This window comes from Centruroides sculpturatus, unplaced genomic scaffold (assembly GCF_000671375.1).
Source record: "Centruroides sculpturatus isolate CEXI.00-Female unplaced genomic scaffold, Cexi_2.0 scaffold371, whole genome shotgun sequence".
NCBI classification, from domain to species: domain Eukaryota; kingdom Metazoa; phylum Arthropoda; class Arachnida; order Scorpiones; family Buthidae; genus Centruroides; species Centruroides sculpturatus.
Window position 1 is genome coordinate 436,195 of NW_019384600.1, and position 17,630 is coordinate 453,824.

At 26.6% G+C, this 17,630-nt stretch overlaps 2 protein-coding genes across 2 annotated transcripts in view; both read right to left on the bottom strand.

The window, feature by feature from the left end:
- The window catches only part of LOC111624960 (two pore calcium channel protein 1-like), a 71,306-nt gene extending 58,466 nt beyond the window's left edge, over nucleotides 1-12,840 (bottom strand). The window contains exons 1-3 of the mRNA XM_023367955.1: nucleotides 12,608-12,840; nucleotides 2,701-2,837; nucleotides 1,579-1,755 (exon numbers count right to left, since the gene is read on the bottom strand). Of these exons, the coding sequence (XP_023223723.1) occupies nucleotides 1,579-1,755; nucleotides 2,701-2,837; nucleotides 12,608-12,686 (393 nt within the window). The 5' untranslated portion in view covers nucleotides 12,687-12,840. The remainder of the gene's footprint in view (nucleotides 1-1,578; nucleotides 1,756-2,700; nucleotides 2,838-12,607) is intronic.
- A 338-nt stretch (nucleotides 12,841-13,178) lies between these two features.
- LOC111624961 (ataxin-10-like) overlaps nucleotides 13,179-17,630 on the bottom strand; it is a 32,253-nt gene continuing 27,801 nt past the window's right edge. Inside the window, exons 9-10 of the mRNA XM_023367957.1 lie at nucleotides 16,579-16,757; nucleotides 13,179-13,241 (exon numbers count right to left, since the gene is read on the bottom strand). Of these exons, the coding sequence (XP_023223725.1) occupies nucleotides 13,179-13,241; nucleotides 16,579-16,757 (242 nt within the window). The remainder of the gene's footprint in view (nucleotides 13,242-16,578; nucleotides 16,758-17,630) is intronic.

Consider the following 17,630-nt stretch of genomic DNA (forward strand, 5'->3'; position numbering starts at 1 on the left):
ATGTCCACTATAAGTTTAGCCAGCATATAATGGGGATGACCAGGTAGTGAAGGACTGGACCTAACATATCTGACAGATCACCCATGAATAGTTCCTGAGTTGTTTGACCAAATTTGGTTCAGTGTCTCCATAGTAGTAGGTTAATGCCTTAATTGCCTTGGCCATGCAGCTATCATTCTACTAGGGAATAATCAGGTAAAAAATGCATTTGTAAATACACCAGTAATTTGATATTTTTTACAAGTAAATTCAGTAAAAAAATAGATATGTAATAACTTTTTGAAGTCAAATATTTATTTGTATATTCATTTCATTTATATTTTTATACATTAAAGACAGAAGTGTAAAATGTTTTTATTAAAATTTAAAGTCATTTATATCATTTATCTTTAAATTATTACTTTACTTTAATAGTTCTTTGAAATTTTTAAACCATGCTGAATATTTTATATAGCATTAATAAATAAATTGCTAGAGCACAAAAATATATTCCATTTTGTCAAATAAAATCATTAATTTGAATGTAAGCAGTCATACTAACTACTTTTAACTCACAGCAATTAAAAAATTATAGCATGTTCTATTTTTTGTTGATGAAACTTTTATTTTTCAAACTAGAAAAGGGAATTAAATTGATCATAGATAACTATACAATCACTAGTGTCTAATTTTTGCACTTGGTGTCAAAATTTTAAAATTATCCCAGAATTTGCCAGTAAACTAATAACATTTTGAAAATTTAGTTTCACCAGTAATAAAAAAAATTGGTAAATTTGCAACCCCTACATTTCACTAGTTTACCACTCTCTAATAAAGATATGCATTTTACACCCACCAGACAAATTGACTCCTAGTTTTGGAGATTTTTCAGGCTAAAAAATTGAAAATATTACTTTTAATTTTATAACTGAATATACAGTAGAGCGTCGTTTATCCGAAAGCCGATCAACCGAAACATCAGTTAACCGAAAGCATTCCAGTCGGATTGTGTCGTGCTGAATCAAATGTTTTTGATACTAAATTAACTTCTAAAGTATAATTTTTTATTGTTTTTATATTTTTCAATATATTTATTTTATTTGTACAAAATAAAAAAAAAATTTTTAACAATACAATAGTCACGATTATTATTTTTAAAAATTTAGGTTAGGCTTAACATTGAAAAAAATTCAATGTGAAGCGACACACAATGGGGAAAAATTTCAATATGGGATAGGTTAATATATTTTTTTGTACATAATTGGTTATCCGACAAATAAGTTATCCGAACAACCCCAGTCCCCAATTATTCAGATAAACGACGCTCTACTGTAGAATACAACAGCTATTGAAAATTTTCATCAGAGTTTTTCCATTTACTTCCATTTATCAGTTATAATAAAAATTATCACATTGTTTAATTTGATTGCTTATCTGAACATTACTTTGATATTTAATTAATTAAATGTAGAACTAATAATTCTTTTTAATAATTATTTGTTTAAAGTAAAAACATTGATAAACAATATTTTATTATGAACTACAGAGTAATTTAATACAGTATAAAAAGCAGAATATATTAAATTTTTTAAAACTTACTCCTTCTCCTACATTAAAACCTGGAACTGCTGGTTTTTCACACATTGCTAAACCCAATAAAACAATAACTGCTAAAAGATCAAGAATGTAAAACCAATGATTGTGAACCAATAGATAGGCAGGTAAAGCATTTTTACTACGTGGATGGAAATCAAATTTATCATTGTTTTCTCCTTCCTGTTAAGTCAAAGAAACAAAAATGAAATACTTTAACACATATTATAGATTGTAAAACAATCAGATTTTTATAATTTTGCAGATTTTTAGTTAATTTTTTAAAATAAATATATTTAATGTATTTAAATTAACACACCAACACCAAAAATCCAGTAAAACATACACTTTTATACACAATTTAACATTTTCAACCATCTTAAATGGTCATAAACAGATTTAATAAAATTGAACAGTGATCATAGTCACAAATTTTTTAAACAAAAAAACAAATTGATATGATTGGTTGCAATGTTATGTTATGTGTGAAAAAAAAATTTGAAAAATCATAGAAAAAATTGATGTATGATATATAGATATTGGTTCAAAAATATTATCCATACTATGAGGAAATGGAGGAGTCTCAGTTAAGATACTTTGTATAAGGATTTCAAGTGGGGAGATAGTCTCTATGTCCTTGTAAGTAATGGCCATTGATCTTCTGACTGCTTGAATATTTCCAATTATAACCATTTAAGATGATTGAAAAAGATTAGTTTGTCCATTTTGCTAGATTTTTTTGTGTTGATGTGTGTTAATTTAAACTTCATCCAGTTTTATGAGGTGTTTATTTAATGTATTTATTGAATTTAATTAAGTAGTTAATTAAATTTAAATTTTTAAACAGACCAGTATTGTATTTAATGAATTTTATTAATCAAATTAAAGCTTAATGCTTCAATTTTATAAAAAATTATTTTAAAGAAAATCATTTAAAAGTTTATAAAATTAAAGCAATATTTACTTTATATAAAAATTCATTCAAGATTGCATTTCATCAGAAACTTTGCTAAACAGAAATCTGACTATACATGAAATATATCTATTTTACTTATAGCAACAAATTTAACTAATATATTGTAGAGCTACAGATTACAGAATTTTTAAATAAAAGATTTAAATAATTACCTCCAAGTAAATAGCAGATTCATGATAATTCATTTGCCATATATGGGCTATGGATTCAGTAGAAGTATCATCAACAGCTGATTGTAATTCTGTGTAATTTAAAGAATTATTTTCTTCTTGAGTAAAATGAGATGCATCTGAAATATTTTAAATATTTCTCAGAAAAATTTTTTCTTAAAGTGGCTGGAAAAAGTTATTTATTTACATATATCAATTAGTATTCTAAACATAATTTAAAAATTATTTAATAAACACCAAACATTTACAAACTCCCTAGTTTTCTAAAAAACCTACAAACAAATTATAAAACATCATGTAAAAAATTTTAAAAAATTAGCAACAATGAAAAAAATTAATACTTAATAGTCTAATAATCAATATATTTGCATTTAAATGATAAAATTTTATTATATAAGTAGAACTTATATCTAACAGATAATAACGAAAAACTTAAATCTCTATAATTGTTTAATTTATAATTTTAATTTGAAAAAACAAATATTAAATGCAAATCTAACAACAATTCAAACTCATTCTGTGTGGAAGACATTTTAATGGGCGATAACAGCTAATTAAACAAATTTTATTTGTTGGATTGAAAGTATGATTGTGTAAGAATGTAATCCAGTTAACAGCATTAAAATATCACATAACTGAAAAATTTAACATGTTTTTTTCTTAAGATTGTTTTATTTAATAAAATAAAATGTATTAAAAAATAAAAATCTTATATAATAGAATTAAAAAAATATATGAAATTAAAATTAAATTAAGAATTAAACATATTTTATTATTCATTCAAACAGACCAAGTTCAATGTTATCCTCTAATAAATAAAATTACATTAGATTTATTTACATTATGATGTTTTTATCTGCTCAATTTAATTTAATCTTCATAAATATTACATTAAACACTTCATTATGAAATAAATAAATTTTTTCTAGAGATTATAAAAACAAAATGTTACCAGTTTACTTCTATATTAATTAAGACCAAATATACAAAATTCTAGAATATCTATATTCAATACAATTCAAACATTAATTTTTGTTTTAAAAGATAGTTTGTGATTTCAAAAGATTAATATTTTCATTCATATTTGGTAATCACAGACCCCTGGCTCACAAACTGATTGAGATAGAGCCCTATGATTATTAAATGTGAATTTTCACAGGACAATGTAAAGTTTGTAACCTTTGATTTGCACAGGGGGCAAAAAACTTGTTTAACATAATAGTTTTTAAAATTTCAAACACTAATTTGAGATTGGGTTGGAAATACAAGATATGATTTTGCATGGAGAGACAAAATTCCTAGGGCTGGCCTTTAGTAATCAAATATTAAAAATTGAATTAATATATAATATCAAACATAAATCACTTGAAAATGAAATCAAATAACTTAATCATTATGAGATATATATTTGTTGAATATTTGAAGAATATTTTTTACAATTTTTTTGTTATCTTAGTGATAATACTAAGCACACATTTAAACAGATAAGTTAGGTAAGATTCTAGCTCCAAATGAGGGGGTGGGCATCCCCAAAGTGTAAACTCCCCCCTGTGCTATCATATTCATGTAGAATAATTTATGTGAAATATTTATATTTTGGCAGCTGATGACATGTTTCTTCAATTATAAATTCAATTTCAATCTGAATATAAATAGGAAAATAATTTCATTAATTCATTTTTTCTTTAATTCTTTAACACTTCTCAAAATAGTACAAAACAAACTGTAACTCATCAAAAATGACAGAAGACAAAACCAAACCAATTGGTTGTTTNATTTAAGGTCATGTGAAAAAAAAATATATATTTTTATTTAAAACCAACCATGCTTTATCAAACTATAATATTTTTATCATCAAATTTTTCATAAAAACCATGTAGTTTCCTAATAATTTGTCTCATTGTCCAATTAAAGTGATTAATACAACCTTTGTGATTATAACAGTGTTTAACATCATAGCATTCTCACTACTTATGTTACAAATGACTTTTTAATTCAGGAGCATTTCTAGAAGGTGCTTATGATGCTACAGCACCTTCTTGATAACTTTTTTTTTTTTTTTGACACTTACAACTGGCAAATTCTGGTCTCCCAACTTTGATACTTTTGCCACAGCTTCATGTAGAAATACATATATTTCTGGGATGTCTTTAAGAATTTGTATACCAGAAATCTGGAAATCACTTCTATTGAATCAGGTCTTAATTATGCCATCCTCTGTTCCAATTTGATAAATAATATTTTTGCATTATGAATTTTTGCACATTTTTCAATAAGCCTGCTGCAGAGAAGTCTCACTACAATAAGCCCAGAATCAATTAGGCTAACTAAATGAAGAAGTTCACTTCATTAATTGCCTAAAGCTGTATGGGCTGATTGCAAATGCCGAGAAATGTCAGGCTGAGTAGCAAACATATGATAACTTAGATGATTTTTCAATTTGCCAGACTCATTGTAAAATGATAGCACTCTTTACAATGGGCCAGATTGTTCAATTTGTCTATGAAATATACAGAAAACATTTATCACACTTCTCTAACTATCCAAATTAAACAGAGACCAAGACTACTAATAAATTTTTCTATTGCCTTTAACTGTGCATTTCAGATTCGTAACTTTTTTCAATCCCTCTTCAGGCTCAAGGCACGGAAATCTGAAATGTAACATCTCTATCTGATTTTATGTTTGCAACACTTTATAGTTTACAACTTTATATTATTATTATTATTAGTTTTGGTCTCTGTTTAATACAGTTAATCTATTATCTGTTCATCTATATTGAACTCAATAATGTTTTCTAAATTTGTAGACTGAAGTGCATCTCATGGATTGGAAAAACAACTTTTGAATTTGTTTGAATACTTTATTTGGAAATGTAATGCTGAATAGATGATGTTAATGACATAGACATGATAGAACTATGCATTTCCATGGACACAAATACCTCCAACATTTCCATTGTGTCAATTGAAGAACATCTTACAAACTCAGGCAAGTAAATACAGTAACTTTCTAGCAAGTTGTAATGAAAATTTTTATAACTATAATGCTGTTGTCATGTAGTGTTTTATTTTGATAAATGTGTAAATAAATCATTTTATATTAATATCCATTATGTAATTGACACAGTATATTTATGTCAAATAATACAAAGGCTTTGCCAAGGAAAGAAAGATAACAACCAATGTGACATCATTTGTGAGGAGGGCTTTGTCATAATGTGACTATAAATGACAAGGGAGGGAGAGGGATTAAAATGTGGAATTTTAGCATGACATCATTTATGGATGACCCCAAAATTAATATAATACAGTATATAATTCTTGATATTGCAAAATATAAATCAGATTTTTATAGTTTACTCATTCATTATTATAGAATAATTAGATATAATACAGTTGGCCTAAAACCTTTAAAGCTTTGTTATTAAAAAATCAATATATTATTATTAATATATTGATTTTTTAATAACAAGCTTTAATAACAAAGCTATGCTTTTCATTTTGTTTTCCATCAAACTCTCCAAACTGAATTTTCTGAACTCTATTCTCAAATTTAATTGTGTCATCAGGTTTATTCCAAAATATAAAGTTTTACAGATTACCATCATTCATATATAAAATTAATTTAAAATGATGGGATTGGATTTCTATATCAATAACATACAGTAATTGTATTGTAAAAATACACAAAAATTAAAATTTTTATTCTGTTCTGACTTATTGAGGATAAAAACCTTAAACTTTAAAACATTATAACATTAATGCAGTAAAAGTAAAAAATATAAAAGGAAAGTGAATCCAAATTCAGAAAATTAGAGTTATTATTGGCTTACTTAAAAGTATTTTTCTTCATTTGGATTTGCTTTCCTTTATATTTTTTACTTTTACTGCATTAATGTTATAATGTTTTAAAGTTTAAGGTTTTTATCCTCAATAAGTCAGAACAGAATAAAAATTTTAATTTTTGTGTATTTTTACAATACAATTATGTCATTTACCATCATTCAATTTTGCATGTAATTATAACAGAATCCTAACACCCCTTCATATTAAAACTGATTAGCATCAGAATTTTTGTTAATTTAATCATCATATTATTATATTCCTGAGATATTTTATTCATAATTGAGTGTAATAGCTTTATTTAGTATTTTATATACACTCAAATTCCTCTATAGCAATATTTAAAATAACAAGAAAAAATACTGTTGTAGAAAGACTGCTATAATGAGAGTTTTTAATAAATCATCTTTCTGCTCAATTAACATTATTGAACTGCAAATAGGATTATTTCTACAAAGTTAATAATACTACATTTTTCTGTTCTATCTCATCTCGTACAAGGTTTAGGAGATTTTATTGCATATTATTTCTAGAGTACAGTGACATTCTGTTAACCCAGCATAATCAGGACCAATGTGGTGTTGGGTTATCAAATATGCCATCTTAACAAACAGTAGAACATTTTTCCTGTTTTTTGATTCCTTGGACACAGTTTTACATATCTTCACATGTAAAACTATACAAATCCATCTTTTATGATAGTTTAGCATTTTAATTTTTCCTGGCTATTCCTACCCTTGACTTGCTTGGACAAAAATACTCTATTCTTACTTTGTGCTTTGTTCACTTTTATTATATATAAATACAGACAAACTTTAATTTTTGAAGTACATAAACAGTAATGTACTGTAGCTGTCTTTGTAATAATTATTGTTTCCAAATGTAGTAAATATTTTTCCTTCTCATAACAAACTTATGAACTAATGTCTTTGGAAAAGTCTTTAGAAAAATCATGCATGAGCTAACTGGTTTACCTAGCACAGCATTATGCCATCTTGGCATTTGTAATCTCTAAAAGGAGAACCCACACCCCTTTTCAAAAACTGCACATTTTGAGCACTTTTACACAAAAATCTTAACTCTAGACCTACCCAGTGCATCAATAATGCCCCAATAACAAGTTCAACATGCTACCTTATCAGGTTTTCTGCATACTGGATGCCTTGTTAATGAAATTTCACTGTATATGTTAAACATCAAAATTCAAAATCAGTCAGAAGCTCAATCTTCCTAGTTAAAAATGAAGTAAAAAAAAAAGTAAAACTAAAACTAATTCTAAAATATAATTTCTTAAAGAGAATATTTTGTTTAATTATAAGTGTAATTTGCAACACTAAGATATCTCTGATTCACAACACTTTCCAAGAGAACTTTATTATGTTAAATGAGCTTAACATAAGAAAATTTAACTAAAAATTATATAGAAATTTTTGTGTTTCAAATTACAACCAATTCTAAAAGTAAAAGAGGCTTTTAGGCATTAAAAGACAAAAACATTAAATATGGCAACCCTACTTTCATCTGAACTGACACCTACTAACTTACTAACTGCAGTTAATGTTCATGGTAATATTGCTATATTAAGATAGTACCATATTTTGATTTCAGAAAGAAGCAATAAATCAAAATTAATTAAAATTTAATTTACTGCATTATCATCACTGTAGAGAAAGGAAAATATTACATAATTTTACAAATACAGTAAAAAAAAAAATTATTTGCTAAACAGAGATTTATCATAGTAGAGTATATTGTTCAATTGGGAAAAGTTTTACATTAACTTAATATGAATTGCATAGGAAACTATTTTTATTATCATTATAGAGGGATTTGATGTTATAATGAAAATTGCTATATAGAGATTTTATTATATGTTTTGCTTTGAAGAAACTTTTTACTCTTATGATTTATTTATTTATTGTTGTATGCTTATGTTTATGATGATAATAAAAAAACTTCATAAACTTTGCAATATAAATTTCAGTAATACCCCAAACTTAGACGACAGGTGGGACCGAGCGATAACCGCGTAAGTCGAATTCGCGTAAGTCTGGGTATAATTTCGCAATTTGTATAAAATCCAAGTCAGATGTATGTAAGCTAATAAATGTTCTCGTTAATCTTATCTCATCTTTTGATTCGTTCATGGTTACAAGAAATCACCACATAGAGTCTCTCAAGTCTCCATAGATATAACAAACACAGAAATAAATAACACAAAATAAATTGTAGATATGCGTCGATTCTGCACGACATGTCTGAACATGTAAGCTGAACAATAGTGTGGGAGGAGTGAGTAATCAAGAGTTGCATGGTGCTCAAATAAAAGGTGAATCGATGATATTTGAAAATCGCATAACTCCGGGTTCGCGTAAGTTGGGGTAACATAAGTCGAGGTATTACTGTATTTCATTTATCACTAATAAATGGAAAAAACTATCAAAAAATAAATTTTAATATCTTTATTTAGTGTGTATAACAACCATGACAGAAGTGGTAAGTAAATTAACTATTTTTGAAATGAAAGTAGTTCAAATCAATATGATAGTTCTGACAGCACATCTAATAATTCGGATAAAAATCATAATGATGATAATATTTTTCAATAAAGTATGTAGGTTGAGATCCAAATAGCTGAATAATGCTAAATTTACAAAAATTCCTGTTTTAAATGAATCATTCAGTTCAAGCAAGTAGAAATTTTCAGGTCATAGAATTAACTCATGTAGATCTCCTTGGGACTCAATGTAAGATCTATAAATGCTGAGAAACTTACAATAAAAACATTGATTCATATTTTTATGTAAAAATAAAAATACTGCAGTTTCTCATATTATTTTTCTTATTTACAAAAATTTTTAATATACTCAAAATGTAAAGAAGCAAAAGAAAATAAAATTCACTTAAATGACATTTTAAATTCTGAAAAATATTAATATATCAATCAACTTTTAGGCAATATACTGTGACTATGCCACATGATATTAAATCATAAAAGTATTAACAATATCAATAAGAAGATATTCTGAAAATTTTTCAAATGTTTCATTAGATTGTGGCCACCAGCACCAGAGATCATGAACACGGTCTGGCAACACTTCTAACGAGTTGTTGCCTGGCAATGGATATAAAAAGAAAAAAAGGCACAAAAGTTCATTGAGTTCATCCCCGGGTGTAGCCTGAGGATGTAGACAACAGCTCTGATCTAATTTTAATAAAGTTCTTTTGTTACTGTTTGTGTGTGCCTGCTTAGTGTTGGTATTTTAAGGATCAGTAATAATTATTTTACATATGACATTAAAAAAATTGTTTTTCAAAAATTCCTTTTATACTAAAAATAAACAGTTCTCAAATTTTCCTCATGTAAACTACTTGACATAAATATTTTTCAGAAAAAATTTATTTATCCTTCACTTGATTAACATTGATTTAGAAATTAGACTAATTTGTTGATAACATTAATTTAGAAATAAACAACAAGCACAAAAAGTACATTGTAGAGGTGAAAAACAATGTTAACAATCAACAAATAGAAAAAATTTACTTTTATGAAAATANCAGTTAGACGTTTGAATTTTTTCTGTTTTAATCCCCGCAAGATGTTAAAAACATTGAGTTTTAGAAAAGGAACCGGATACGAAGCTTTAACGGGTCGGATGGCAGCCAGTTTGCGATCTCTGCAGTCGACAGATCCAAATAATACCGCAGAGTTCGATTTATTAGAGTAATAAATTAGGGATAATATTTACAAAACGGTAACCATTTTGAAAATTTTAAATAAACAAATAATTTAAAATATATGCTCTCCACCTTAAATTAGTACTGTAGTGTCTTGCTCCTGTACTGTACATCATACTTTTCCTTTAACAATAAAAGTCATGTTGGTCATCTATTAACTGCTTTCAGGGGAAAAGATTTGAATTGAAATAATGTGACTTTCAGTTTGCATCAGAAGTTTGTTTATATTAATAGTTAATCAGGGCCTCTTTCCCCTAAGGTTTCCATATCTGGTCTTGTCTTTCATCTATCTAACTCCATTCTTGAGAATAAGGTAAGACAAACCAACAGATGGATGAACAACAGTGGCAATTTATAGGTCTACAATTTTTTTCAAATTGCAGTCCAATTACAAACATCCCCTCTTAACTTTCTACTTAACATTTTTTGGTAGAATATCTTTTTGTTTTTAATATCCAATTACATACAGCAAACACATTTCTCAATACAGTTTTTCAGTGATGTTTTTATAAGAAAAGTTTGTATTTATGTCTGAAAAATTTAATACAAGGTCTTTAACAAAGCAATATACAGGAAAGGTCTCAAGTTACATGCCAAATACGATTGATTAGAATATGAAAATCATATGTAGACGCTTTCAATAATAATCTGAGTGTCAAGAAATAAAATATGCATTTTGACTATCACCGGTGCTAGAAAATGTATCATGGAATAATATCATACCACTATCTTTTCTGTCATAGGAGGTGTTGGTATGATATTATGCCATGATACATTTTCTAGCACCAGTGATGCTCAAAATGAGGTGTTAGTAGTTCCATAGGAGGTGTTGGTATGACAGAACTGTCATAGGCTTTCTGTCATACCAACACCTCCTATGGAACTATCCCTCAAAAATGAGTCATAAAAGTGTATTTAGTGTATTTAGGGTAAATACACTTTTATGACTCATTATCAATAGTCAATTCTCCAATTTATAGAAGTATCAGAGACATTGCTGAGAATGTATTTTAATTTTTTCTTTGAGTTTTTCATTGTAAATATTTGTTTGAATTTTTTTAAAACAAATCTCTTCAGTGCTATGTATTATTTGCCATGTTACACTTTAATTGATTGTTTCTGTTACTAATTTCTGTGAATTTTTTAAAACCTTAAATTTTTTGCATTTTTTTTTTTCAGTAATTCATTGTGTGATGTAAGTTATTGAAAAAAAGCCAAGAAATTTATATTTTAAAAAATGCTACACTTTATAAACATTATGTTTATAGTATAGCAATCTATAGCATGTACAGTATATTGTATAGTTTATGTAATACATGTTATGGCACATAAAATAACTGTTTGTTTAGAACTATATTAAATATTTGATGATTAAAAAGTGATATATTAAGCATTTTATATTCTAATATATTAGTTTTTAAATTTATATATAGAAGCTGTATTGTGTTTCTATTATATTTTTCAAAAATTAGTTAGTTGGAGGATTTCTTGAGAGTTTTGGATTGACATTATAATGTATTATAATTTTTCCCATTTAAAAAAATGGAAAATAAACTCCTTCTTAACATTCTCCTACTTTCAAGAAACTGATTTTCAAGAAACAATACTGGTATTAAGCATAGGATATCTGTATTACTTTCTTCACAAATTATTCAGGTCTACAAATTATAATACTATAATTTGTAACCTTGATAAAAATCTTTCTTTAAAACACTGCTTCATAAACACAAATATTAATATATATATATTAACTGAATAGCTGCTTTTCTTAATAAGCAATATTTCAACTTTTAACATTTAAATTCAGAAAGAAAAACTAAAAGAAGCCAAAATCAGATAAAATATATATTTAGCTCTGGATGAAATCTTAACTCATGATTTTTAATAACATATTCCAAAAACTAAACCTTTAGAATTAATTTAAGTTCATTAGCCCTATCAATTGTTAATTTTCATAAATGATTACAAAATTAAATAAAAACATACACTACATTCATATTTTAAAAATATAAATAATGTTCTCATTTTAAATTAATGATTAATCTATATATGTGTATGTTTAATTTGATGCTGTATTCAATTACCTACTTGTATTTAGAATTATAAAATTTCCATTCAACCATTTAATAACAATAATATTTTGAAACTGTGTTAGAAACATTAAAAATTGATTAAATTGAGGAAATTGTGAAATTTTTCCTACAAGCAATCATCTTTTGACAATATTATAAAACCATTTAACAGTAGCCATCATCAAAGCTGTTATATAACTATAAGAAATGAATTATATGAAAGAAAATACTTACTGCATGTATGTGAAAAGGGAATATCTAAATTTGATTCCACATTTGGGTAACAATCTCCATCAGAAGGTTCCCCATTCATGTTCTATTAATTTTATATCTATCTACCTTACGATTGTCAGAATATACAAATTTCGTTTGCGAATAATATAAAAATCAACATTAAATAATTGATTTACGTGACCATTTCAGCATCTCCTCCCTCCGAAGAGTCAGAATTAAACCCACTTTGTTGTTATCGCGTTTAAAGCGACATCTCACGTTTGGTAAACATTGTCAAAATCGTCACCTTTTTAATGGATTTTTAAAAATTTTTTTAAATAATGTTAAAACATTTATTACTTAATTAGATTCGTGCATAATAAATAATTAATTAATTGTGTTAAAGAATGAAAAATGTAAAATAAAAATATTTTATACGAATTTAAGATAAATTATAAATTAATATATTGGATTTCGTATGGGTTAATATATTGGATTTCGTTATTAAACGCGAAATTTACTTAATTAAACCTATATTTATTATATAATTTCACTTGTATATACGACAAAGAAAGTTATTGCGAAATATAATTTAATCTAACATCTGATAAGATGAATGATAACTTGATTCAGCAGCACAAAAAGTTCGTGAAAACTTTAAAAGCACGAAAAGTTCGTGAATAATTAAATATTTAATGAGTGTTTCGTTCCAATTAATATAACGAAATAACAAGAAACTTTTTGGGCAGAAATTTGGAAAAACTGTAGACCTATAAATTCCTACTGTTGTCCATCCATATGTCTATCTGTCTTTCCTTAATCTCCAGAATGGAGTTAGATCGATGAAACATGAAACCAGATATGGAAACATTAGGGGCGAATGGTCCTGATTAACAATATACAAACTTGCAATGCAAATCGGAAGTCACGTTACTTCAATTCAAAAATTTTTCCTCCGAAAGATGTTAGATAGGCCTGCACGACTTTGTTATTAAAGGAAAAGTATGATGTACAGGAGCAAGCCACTAACTACTAAAATTAAGAGTATTGTGATGAAAATCCGAAATAATGAAAACAAAAACAAAGCCTTGTAACATCTGTGATAAAAGTGTGAAGAGAACACAGGATTACTTTTTGATATCATTATTTTTATGTTTCGGATTCCTGTATATTAGCAAAAATCATTTGTATAATTTACAATGTCGGTGAAGAACACTAAAAGTTCAGAATACTTCAAATTTTAACTCGATTGTTTTCAACAAAAAAAAAATATCCAGTTGCTTAACTTTTCCGGAGACATTTGGTGGCACCATCTGTTATCATATTTTATTTTTAAAATTTATATATTTTTAACTATTATAAAATGGCAAAAAACTTAATTTTGAGAAAGGGATGAGTTTTATAAAAAAAATTGTAAATTATAAAAATAGAATTTTATAAAATTTTCGGACTAATAACGAGTTAAGTCCGACCCTTCTGGAAGTACTCATGACCCCATTATCTTCTCACCNATGTACAAAAAAAGAAAAAGTTAAATATAAGAACAATGAATTCTTTTATTTCATTATATTTTATGTATTTGTAATGTGTGGTCTGTAAAATGGTTTTCATGGGCATATCAAGCACTCTATGAATTTGGGTATGCATCTATCAATAGATAAAAACTTTTTAAATTTTGCTCATCTTAACACAAAAGTTTTTTAGGAACAATTATTTACTTTTTAGATTATTACAAAAATAATAATTAATTGTAAATTAAAACTGTATACAACAAATAAACACTTCATATGAAATGGATTTTTAGAAAAAGAAAAAGACAAGTGTTTGTAGGTCCTACACTTCATTAAAAAAAGTACAATTTCAATGGATTTTTATTTGTATCATTGACTTATACATTCATCATATTTGTTTATTTTGTCAATTGTCTATAAAATTGTGTGAAAGATATAAACATAAATAAAGAATTTATGAATATATTATTAATTATATTGTATGATTGTAAAAGAAAATACAGGCATCCCATTTAACATCAGTAATCCATCCTAAAAATCAGATGTTCTGCAGGAAAACACTGAGAGTTCATAATTTTAAAAGAAAACACTATACTGAGTTATGGTGACAATCCAAAAGCCCAATCAATTTTCTAAAATGTAACTAAAATACAATAAAACATCAACTCATAATTAATAAATTATCATGATGATTTAAACATTGCTTTCTGATCAATAAACAATATCACATTAACAAACAGTTACTTTATATACAATAACATTGCACACATTTATGATACAGCAGAGCAAATAACACTCAGCAGTAAAGAGATTTTTTCTAATAAATATATAAAAAATTTACAATAAAAATTTTAAAAAATGCATACAAAAATGATTTTTAAATTCAAAATCATTTTTTTCGTGATATTCTGAGGAAAGGCAAGATTTGATTGAGATCACATAGCCTTGCAATAGGATTTGAATCCAGGAGTTCAAGAGAATTGGACTTTGGAGAACGAGTGTGGAGATTCCCTTCTAAGTTTTTTTTTTGAAAACAACAAAATTGATAAATACTGTGTGAAACAACAATTTTGTGGATTTGTGAGAACTACACATAACTTGCTAAAATAGTCTTTATATAAATTTACTTTGTTATCTGGTTTCAAACAATATCAGAATTTCAAAAAATGTGTTGCAATTTATTCTTTGATGTCTCCAACACTTCTGTAAACCATTGAATTGATTGCCGTTTAGAGGTATCAAGAAAGTATGGTAAGTTTTCTATTATACAACTGCTATGCTATTGGTGAGATTCTTACTTCTCCCAGCATCAGCAACAATCAAAATACAGTAGACCCCCTATAAGAGTGTTGATAATTCCGTTTTATATAAATGTGAGCCCGGCACACGTTTTTGTAAAATCTAAGTGACTCGTACAACATGGAATTTATATAAAACGGAATTATCAACACTCTTATAGGGGGGGTCTACTGTATGTTGTGTATCAATAAAAAAAAATTATGTATATTTTGTACATCTGTGTGATTCTGAAGGTCTACTAATTGTATTGGAAACATAACTTAAGACTTTCTCTGTTCATCATTTTGTTAAAAATGTAATGTTTATATTACAGAAATTTTTATTTACATCATCAGCTGAAAAACATTGTGTTGAGAGATACATACGCTCTCACCAGAAAAACAAATAGAGAGACATTCTTCAGAGAATACCTGTATTAATTTCATTTATTGTGAAAAACATATTCTTCTCTTCCATACTGTTCAATCTTAGTTATAAATATACAAGATAATTTGACATTGTTTAGAAATCAAATGTTCATGATTTTTAAAATGTTTCTTAATCATTTAAACAATCTGTAGATTTAAAATAAACAAAGTTTATAAGATTATTCAATGAAATAAGATAATGAAATCAGTATTTTATGATAAAACAATTACTCATTATTTGATTCTTATTCCAAATTATTAATGAAAGTTTTCATCAAAGAATTCACATTTATTCTTATTGTATAGTACTTTGATTTCTTAAAACTGTCTCTAACTTCATCTTAATAAAAAAAATTTCTAAGAATTAACACACATGTATTAAGCCTTGTGTTTATTTTCATGTATATTAAATTGATAAAATTTGTAACTATATTAGCATCAGTATCAAAAACACTCTTATACCTATGATTGTGTAGATGTTATAGAAGTATCAAATGTTCAGATAAACATATGTTATCACATGATTCTTTTGCATACAAGTAACTTTTAATGATTTTTTAAATGATTGTTTTTATAAAAATAGAATTTTTTAAAATTTATAAACAGGACAAAATTATTAAATTTATTTGTATTCATTTCTAAAAGAATTAATGCCAAATGCTGTTATTAAAATTAAAATGTTTTAAACAAGAGGTCTGTCAAACAAACATATTACATTAATAAAAGCAATTAAGATGTTAGTAATAATAGCAAATGTTTATAAAATACTTACTACATTTTGATTTATTTGATTTTCTGAACACATATTGGCAATAAGTCGTATTAAATTCCTTTTAAATCCACAAGTAGAATGTGATTCAGAATCCTCAGTTAATGCTTCAACTCTTAAACTTGAAACTGGTGAAAATACATTATTTTCTGATTTTCCTAAAAGATGAACTGTTTTCAAAATATCTGTGGAAAATAAAATTTCTGATTAAACATTTTATGAAATGAACATTTTGTATTTATGTGTATTTATATATACAGGGTAGTCATAAAGTAACTGGGAATTCATGATATCACAAAATTCTGCATGACAGAAAATAACATAAGGCATTAGAACAGTGTGTGTAGAACAAAAAACAACAGAGATATCAGTATATGAACAATGGGAAGCAAGTGAGCCAACACCTGTGACAGAAGACCTGTACAGATTTGCAGATGAGGCGGCAGCAGTACTAGCTGAAGCTGTGGGGTATAAAAGCATCTGTTGAGTGGAATTCAGACAAAGCATGCATTTTCCCATTTCCTGCTTTGTTTACATTTGTTTTCCATTGTTCAATTACTGATATCTCTTGTTTTTTTTTGTTCTACACACACCATTCCAATGCCTTTTGTTGTTTTTGTCACGCAGAATCTTGTATATAACAAGAACATGTCACCCTGTACTTATCCTGCAAAAGTTTAAACTGCCCTTACTTTCCACAGTTCTGAGATAATTGCTAGTTGGTCAAATTACTTTATGACTATCCCTGTACATATCTTAACTGAATGTTAAATATTGTCTTGAAAAATTTTGTAGATTTAGAATATCATGACTAAAAACAAGATGAAATTACAGTGGTACCTCAGGATATGAAATTAATCCGTTTCGAAACAGAGATCGTATCATGAAAATGTCGTAAGGTGAATCATTTTTCCCATACGATTACATGTAAAACCAAATACAGTAGAACCTCGATTATCCGGACTAATTGGGGATGAAGGTAATCCAGATAAGGAAAAATCCGGATAATCGAAACAAATACTTTAATTTGTCTTTTAATGATAATACAACACGTTTTC